Source organism: Terrapene carolina, unplaced genomic scaffold (assembly GCF_002925995.2).
Source record: "Terrapene carolina triunguis isolate 2854851 unplaced genomic scaffold, T_m_triunguis-2.0 Scaffold30159, whole genome shotgun sequence".
Lineage (NCBI taxonomy): Eukaryota > Metazoa > Chordata > Testudines > Emydidae > Terrapene > Terrapene triunguis.
The window spans coordinates 1-7738 of NW_020694510.1; the positions used below are offsets into that span (position 1 = coordinate 1).

The 7738-nt window shown below is 60.7% G+C and overlaps 1 protein-coding gene across 1 annotated transcript; it reads right to left on the reverse strand.

Annotated features, from left to right (window-relative positions):
• Positions 1-3027: 3027 nt before the first annotated feature.
• Positions 3028-3802, reverse strand: PROP1 (PROP paired-like homeobox 1). The gene is made up of 2 exons (XM_024221113.1): positions 3602-3802; positions 3028-3378 (listed from the first exon to the last, which is right to left on the reverse strand). The coding sequence occupies exons 1-2, from the start codon at positions 3800-3802 to the stop codon at positions 3028-3030; spliced, it is 552 nt and encodes a 183-aa protein (XP_024076881.1).
• Between the last annotated feature and the right edge of the window lie 3936 nt (positions 3803-7738).

Below are 7738 nucleotides of genomic sequence, written 5' to 3' on the forward strand. Positions count from 1 at the left end.
GGGAGCCAAAAAATCTTACCGCGTTATAGGGGAAACCGCGTTATATCGAACTTGCTTTGATCCACCGGAGTGCGCAGCCCCGCCCCCCTGGAGCGCTGCTTTACCGCGTTATATCCGAATTCATGTTATATCAGGGTAGAGGTGTATATTTAAGACCATTATAAATGCTGGAGGTAACGCAGGGTTTGGGGTGGAGGCTGACACCCCCCTGAGGGGTCCCCACCCCCAGTTTGAGCACCCCTGAGCTAAATAGACCAAGCTGCTGGTGTCTCACTCTCAGGCAGGGCCCTTCTCTGACCCCTCCCCGACCGATCAACATCCCATAGTCACCGACTCCGGGGGTGCTCCGGGGCTGGAGCACCCACAGGGAAAAACTGGTGGGTGCTCTGCACCCACCGGCAGCTCCCCTCCCTGCCCCAGCTCGCCTCCGCCTCCTCCCCTGAGCGCTCTGCGGCTCAGCTTCTCCCCCTAGCTCCCAGCACGAGGGAGCGGGGAGGAGGGGAAACGCGGCGCTCTCGGGGGAAGAGGCAGGGCCGGGGCAGGGATTTGGGGAAGGAGTCCAATAAGGGCAGGGAGGGGGTGGAGTTGGGGTGGGGACTTTGGGGAAGGGGTTGGAATGGGGGCGGGGCTGGGGGGTTGAGCATGGCGTCGGGAAAAGTTGGCGCCTATGCAACATCTTTCTTGAATTGCGGGTACCAGAACGGGACGCAGGATCCCAGCAGCGGCTGCACCAGTCCCAAAGCCAGAGGGAAAATCCCCTCCCCTCTCTGCTCTGACTCGAGATTCCCCTGTTTCTACATCCCGGGATCACATTAGGCTCCCGTTTGGTCCCAGTCCCACTGTGATCTGACGTTCCGCTGATTTTCCACCACGCCCCTCAAATCTTTTTCCGAGGTGTTGCTTCCCAGGAGAGAGTCCCCCAGCCTGTGAGTCTGGCCCTCGTCCTTTGTTCCTGGATGTCGATGCTGATAAATCGGGGAGGGGTCAGAGAAGAGCCGCGAGGATGATTAACGACTCTGCCTGAGAGCGAGAGACCCCAGCAGCTCCATCTGTTTAGCCGAACAAAGAGACGGCAAAGGGGCGATGACTCGATCCCAGCCTGTACGTACCGACCTGGGGAACAAATATTTATTAACAGGCTCTTCCGTCCAGCAGAGGAGGGTCGAACTTGATCCAATGGCTGGAAGTTGAAGGTGGACAAATTCCGCCTGGGAATAAGACGTTAATTTTTTACGATGAGAGTCATGAACCACCGGGTCGGTTTCCCAAGGGGCGCGGTGAATTCTCCATTTTTCAGTCCAGCTGGGCTGTTTCTCTACCAGATCAGCTCTAGGAATGATGTTGGGGACGGTCTCCGGCCCGCGTGATACAGACGAGATGAGCCCGGGGGCTCCTTGCGGCCTTGATCCTAGGGTTGCCTTTAGCCCAGTGGTTACGGTGCTCGGCCAGGACATGGGAAGGATTTGAACACGGGTATTTTAGCCGAGCGCCCTAATCTCTGAACTGGGGAACGTTCTCAGGCGGGTCCCTCCCCTGTTGGGTTAACTCATTCAACGTTAATTGGGCCGGTGATTCTGCAGCCCGGTGCTTAGGGGTGCCGGTAGCGATCCCTGTTCAAATCCCTTCTTCTCGGCAGACGGAGATGGGGGCTCTCCCCCGTGATGGATATGGGCTCTCACCAGGGGGCTGACAGCCAGAGGGGCGTCCCTCTCACCATTGAGTTTTGTGGAGCTCCGACACCTCCCGTCTGATCCAGGAGCCGGCAGGGCCGCTTGGGGAGCTGCCCAGGGCCATGGAGAGCGGTGAGATGCGCCCGCCAAGCCGGGCAAGCCGGAAAAGGCATTTCAAGGCATGTGGGAGACTTTAAAGGGCGGGGGAGAGGGGGAGGCTGAGCATCATGGGAAGCGGGCCAGCCCTCGGAGGCAGGGCGGTCCCAGCGCCTCCCCTTGTGGACGAGCAGGACCTGCTTGGAGCCCAGACTTAGGTGCTGAAAGCCACAAGAGGGACAGGATTCTTGTGGGTGACATTCTGGGGCGCCCTAACTCGGGCTGTGTGGATCGCAGCGATTTTTCAAGGGGCCTAGAAGGGCAGCATCACAATGCCTAAGTCCCTTTGGGGGTCCAGGCCTAATATCCTGGAAAATGCTCCATCGCCCTCATTTGATATGAGTACCTCATCCTGCTTCTAGCCAAATATGGGACACACACGTTGACTGAATACGTCTGCCTTTTCTGTACCATTATTAACAATTTTTCCATCTCTATCTATGCTAGGGTCTATTTTGTTCCTGATAAGCTTAAAAAAATTCCACCTTATTGTCCTTAGTCAGCTATGCACTGTCTGCTCTTACCTTTAGCTTCCCTTATCAGTTTTCTACACTTCTAATTTATATTGATTACTAATTTATATCAATTACTATCTCGTATTTTTTCCCATTTTTTTATTTGTGGCTTTTTACATTTCAAACGAATGCCTTCATTTCCCCCACTGAAAGAGCATGGGCTTTTAGTCAAGTGTATCCACTTTCTTGATTTCTGGTATTGTGATTTTTGATCATCTGAGAACCTTTTCTTAGAAAACTCCCCATTTGCATTCATATTTTACCATCTAATTTTTTCCTCTGAGTCTATTTCACTCATAATTTTTCTTTCCATTAGGAAATAAGCCCATTCAAAGCACAGAGAAAAAAATACGTTACAGGTTGGGACGTCCTGTTTGCCCATATTGAATTATTTCATAATAATAATGGGAGGTGGCGCATCTCAGCGCCAGGTGAGCCATGCCCATGCGGTGTTATGTGCGGTTGTTCCCCTGCTGCACTGCTCTAGAAATGGCTGCATCTCAGTGTCGGGCGAACCATCCCCGGGTGGCGTTATGTGCGGCTGTTCCCCAGCTGTCCCACCCCAGAGGTGGCTGCATCTCAGTGCTGGGAGAGCCATCCTCGTGTGTTGGAATGAAGGAGACGGAGTCAGAGACCTTTCAACACTTTTATGACCGTTCCATGCTGCATCCAGCGCCCCATGGGTCTCAGTTCCAGTGGGCGGCTGGGTCCAGGCTGAGGGAGATGACAGGGGGTGGGGGAGCAGGGGGGGAGGTCATAGTGCGCAGGGAGCTGTACCAGTCCTCGGGGGCACGGGGGGATGGCGGGGGGTTGGGGTACGGGAACTGGCCAGGGGGAGGCGGGAGCCCAGGGGGGTAGGAGACAGGGAAGCGGGGGAGATGGTGGTGGTGGTGGTGGGGGGCCAGGGTCGGGGTGTACTGGTACTGCCGGGGTGGGGGAGCGGGTACCGGCCCGACCGAGAGGCCCCTTGGAGGGCTGGGCTTCAGCAGGGCCCGTTCCTGCTTCCGCTGCTTGGCCCGGCGGTTCTGGAACCACACCTGGAAAGAGAGAAAGACGCCGTCCAGACCCAGCCGCACCACCCCACGGAGCCCCTCACCCAGGAGTGCGCCTGGCTGGGACCTCAGCGATGCCTCGCCCGGCGCTGAATGCAGCCACCTCTGGGGCGGGGCGGCTGGGGAACAGCCACACACAACGCCCTGCGGTGCCCAGAACTGACTGCCAGGGAGACCCCCCCCCGCCCCGCAGCCCTCCACCAGGTACCTGGATCCTGGCCTCGTTGAGCCGCGTGGCCCGGGCCAGCTCCTCGCGGACGTAGATGTCCGGATAATGGTTCTTGACGAAGGCGGCCTCCAACTGCTTCAGCTGCTCCTGGGTGAAGCTGGTGCGGTGGCGCCGGCGCGTGGGGGTGGCGAAGTGCAGGGAAGGGGGAGCAGCCGGGGGTCCCCCCGCCAGGCCGGGCATCTCTGGGGCCTTCCTGAAGGGGGGGCTGATAATGTCTGGAGACGGTGCGGGGGGGTGTCAGGATCTCAGCCGGTGCCCCTCACTCCCGACCCGCAGCCCCTGCTAGCCCAGCCCTGCCCCCCCGCTCTCCCGGTGCCCCTCACTCCCGACCCGCAGCCCCTGCTAGCCCACCTCCTATACTTTAAAAGGGGGGATATTTCTAACCTCTGTCCCTGCGTTGGCCTGCAATGTGCAGTGCCCCCGTGGCAGTGTGCTATGCCCCCTAGAGGCCCAGCAAGGGTAAAAGCCCTAATACCTCTGCCGCGGGGAGCGCTCCCCCTGCAGCTCAGTGCATGGAGGTCTGTGCCACTGGGGTGGCGCGTCGCAGACTGTGGGGGGAACGTCTCTACGCCCCAACAAGGTCCCTTCTTGGCAGGTCGGTGGCAGCCTCTGAGAGTCCCCCCCCCGCCCCGCCGGGGACAGAGGCTGTTGTAATTCCCGGCTGTGATCCCCGGGATTAAGTGGGGGGAACTTGATCGCCCCTCCCCACCCGGCCCACCGAACCTGAGAGCGTGAGAATGCAGCGCCCCGGGGGACACAATGCACCCGGGAGGCTAATTAGTCTGGGACTGGGGGAGGGGAGCAGGGGGGGAATTTGAGCCCCGGAGAGTCTGTGCCAAGCAGTTTTCTCATTAACGTGTACATGGCCTGGGTCCTCGGACCTGGCTTCCAGCCCCCCCGCCCCCCGCTGTAACCACTAGGCCCCACTCCTCCCCCCAGAGCCAGGGGGAGAACCCAGGAGTCCTGGCTCTCATCCCCCCCTTCCTGCTGTGACCACTAGACCCCCACTCCCCTTCCCCCCCCAGAGCCAGGGGGAGAACCCAGGAGTCCTGGCTCCCAGCCCTCACCCTGGTTCTGCCTGGGGGAGCAGGAGTGGCAGGCCCCCTCCCTTGGACCCCACTCACGGTTTGAGCCGCCAGTCCCTGCCATGGCTCCAGAAGATGTGGGGTCAGTGCTGGGTGGCCGGGCTCAGCACCTGGGGACAGGGTGGCGTCGGAAGGAAGAGCCGACTAACAGCCTTGGGGGATAAGGTAGGACCCAGGAGTCCTGGCTCCCAGCCCCTCACCCCCGCTCTAACCACTAGACCCCGCTCCCCTCCCAGAGCCAGGGAGAGAACCCAGGAGTCCTGGCTCCCAGCCCCTCTGGCTGTAGAGAGGTTCCCCCATCTTTCTCCCTGAACCCCGACCCCCCTTTCCCCTCCTCTCTCTGCCCCCTCTCTAGAAGGGACTCGTCCCTGAAGGCTGGGGGGTCCCCACTCACCGGCCGTGGAGCTGACAGTTTGGGGGTACCCGTCACCTAACCCCGCACCCTTCCTCTTCCCTCCCCACGCTCCCTCCTCCTCGCCCTGCGCCCCCAGCCCAAACTTTTAAGTCGTCTCTGATTCCGCCCCTCCCCTCTTGGGGACCATCCCCCCCTCAAGGCAGGTCCTGGCAGGGGTGAGGGTCAGGGCCAGAGAGGGGCCCCAGGTGCTGCGACCCCTAGACAGCAGGGGGGCAGCGGTTGGGGGTCGTTAGCTGTGTGTGTGTGTGTGTGTGTGTGTGTCCCTGCGCCCGCTGCTGGAGGGGATGGGCCCCGCTCTGTGTGTGTGTCTGTGTGTTGTACCTGTGAAGAGAGGGGAGGGGAGGGGTCTGCACAGGGGGGGAGGTCAGTTAGTGGGGGAGAGGCTGGGGTGACCCAGTGGGGGGGTCATTGTGGGGAGGTCCATGGTGGGGGCATGGCATTTGGGAGGCTCGGGGGAGGGGGACTCTGTGTGTGGCAGCCCCCCCCCCGGGCCAGGTCTGGGATAAGGTTCCAGTAATCAGGGCTGCCCATTGTCAGTGTAAATCCACCGAGATTGGGAACAGCCTCAGAGACAAAACCAGCCACCTCCTGCCCCCCCCGCCAGCTCTGCCGGTGCCCCTCACTCCCGACCCGCAGCCCCTGCTAGCCCAGCCCTGCCCCCCCAGCTCTGCCGGTGCCCCTCACTCCCGCCCCGCAGCCCCTGCTAGCCCAGCCCTGCCCCCCAGCCCTGCCGGTGCCCCTCACTCCCGACCCGCAGCCCCTGCTAGCCCAGCCCTGAGCAGTGCCTGGCACTAGGGGGCCCAGGGTGCGCACAGGTGTTGGATTTTTGTTTGATGGCCTTTCCCTGTGGGGCATGTAATGGGTGGGTTAGAGGTTGAGCAGCCTGCCCCCTTTCTGGCTGCCCTCAGCGTTGTATGGCATTGAGCAACCGCCGGCAAACAGGTTTCCTGTTATCGCTGGAGCAAGCTCTGCCATGGAACCCAGGAGTCCTGCCCCCCCCCGCTCTAACCACTAGCCCCCACTCCCCTCCCAGAGCCAGGGAGAGAACCCAGGAGTCCGGGCTCCCAACACCCCACCTCTCGCTCTAACCCACTAGAACCCACTCCCCTCCCAGAGGTGGGAGAGAACCCAGGTGGCCGCTCTGTGTGTGTGTGTGTGTGTTAGTGCAATAAGCTTGAAACACTGACACTTGTGTTCCCTACACAGCCAAGAGCTAATAGTCATTCCTCCATCAGCTCCAGGTCTCTGCTTCTGGGACAGGAGCTGAGTTTTAGATGTACAGCTACTGAGATGCAGCCACCTGTGGGGCAGGGCATCTGGGGAATGGCCACACATAACACCGCATGGGAATGGCTTTCCTGGCACTGAGATGCAGCCACCTCTGGGGCGAGGCAGCAGGGTGAGAGCAGCACAGCAAAGCCACAAAACTGGGACGTGAACTGAAGGACTCTCCGTGTTTGGTTGAGTGAGGTTCCCGAAATAGGGATTCGGCCAAGCCAGCGGGGGTCAGAGACGGCCGTCGGTACCATTGTGAGCCTCTCGTCTGACCTCCAGCATCACACAGGCCAGAGACCTGCCCCGAATTAATTCCTGGTTGATCTAGGGCAGGACTCTCAGCAAAACCGCCCGTCCTGATTTAAACCTTGTCTGGACGGAGAATCCACCGTGCCCTGGGGCAGGGTCCCGAGGGTTCATTGCTCTCACGGGAAAAACTTACACCTTATTCCCAGGCTTTTGTCCAGCTTCAACTTCCAGCCGTGGGACGGGGTTCGACCTCCCGCCGCTGGACCGACGAGCCCCTTAGTAACGTTTTTTCCCCACGGTGATCGAAACACTCCGCCCCATCGGGACCCTTGGGCTACAGAGCCAGAGATCAGAGCCGGCGCCCCCTAGAGGGGACAGGCCCTGGCCCCATTCCCCGCCCCCGGAGCCAGCCAGTCCCTGCCCTGGGGCTGGATGGGAGCCAGCGCCCCCTAGAGGGGACAGGACCCTGCCCCATTCCCCGCCCCCCTGAGCCAGCCAGTCCCTGCCCTGGGGCCGGATGGGAACAGCCCCCCCCCCCCAGAGGGGATCGGCCCTGTGTCCCATTCCCCGCCCCAGGAGCCAGCCAGTCCCCACCTTGGGGCCGGATCGGGGCAGCGCCCCCTAGAGGGGACAGACCTCATGTCTCATTTTCTGCTCTCTCTCCTTGGCTCCCTGCTTTCCAATGGTCTAACGATTCTCTCTTATTTCCTTGCCAAGACCCCCAGGTTTGTTACAGCTCCAACCCTGGGCTCACGCGCTTACAGCCGGAAACAAAACACCAGCCCCCTGCCAGCCCAGCCCTGGGCTGCCCCCTGCATCTCCGACCCACAACCCCCCGCTAGCCCACTCCTGTTTCCACCCCCTCCCCCAGCTCTGGGGGTGACCCTGCTTCACGGTATCAGGTATGCAGCGTAGTTGTAACCGGGTCAGCGCCAGGATCCTAGAGGGAGGTAAGATCTGTTCTTGGTGAGAGAGGCCGGCTTCCAAGCCCTTCTGTAGGGCTCCCAGAGGGACCTAGACAAATTGGAGGATTGGGCCAAAAGAAACCTGATGAGGTTCAACAAGGACAAGTGCAGAGTCCTGCACTTAGGA

Bases quoted from the DNA above. Each gene is read 5' to 3' on its own strand.
- PROP1 (XM_024221113.1), bottom strand. From the start codon at position 3,802: ATGCCCGGCCTGGCGGGGGGACCCCCGGCTGCTCCCCCTTCCCTGCAC. The intron at 3,379-3,601 runs GTACCTGGTGGA...CTCTCTTTCCAG, and splicing joins TCAACGAGGCCAGGATCCAG to GTGTGGTTCCAGAACCGCCG.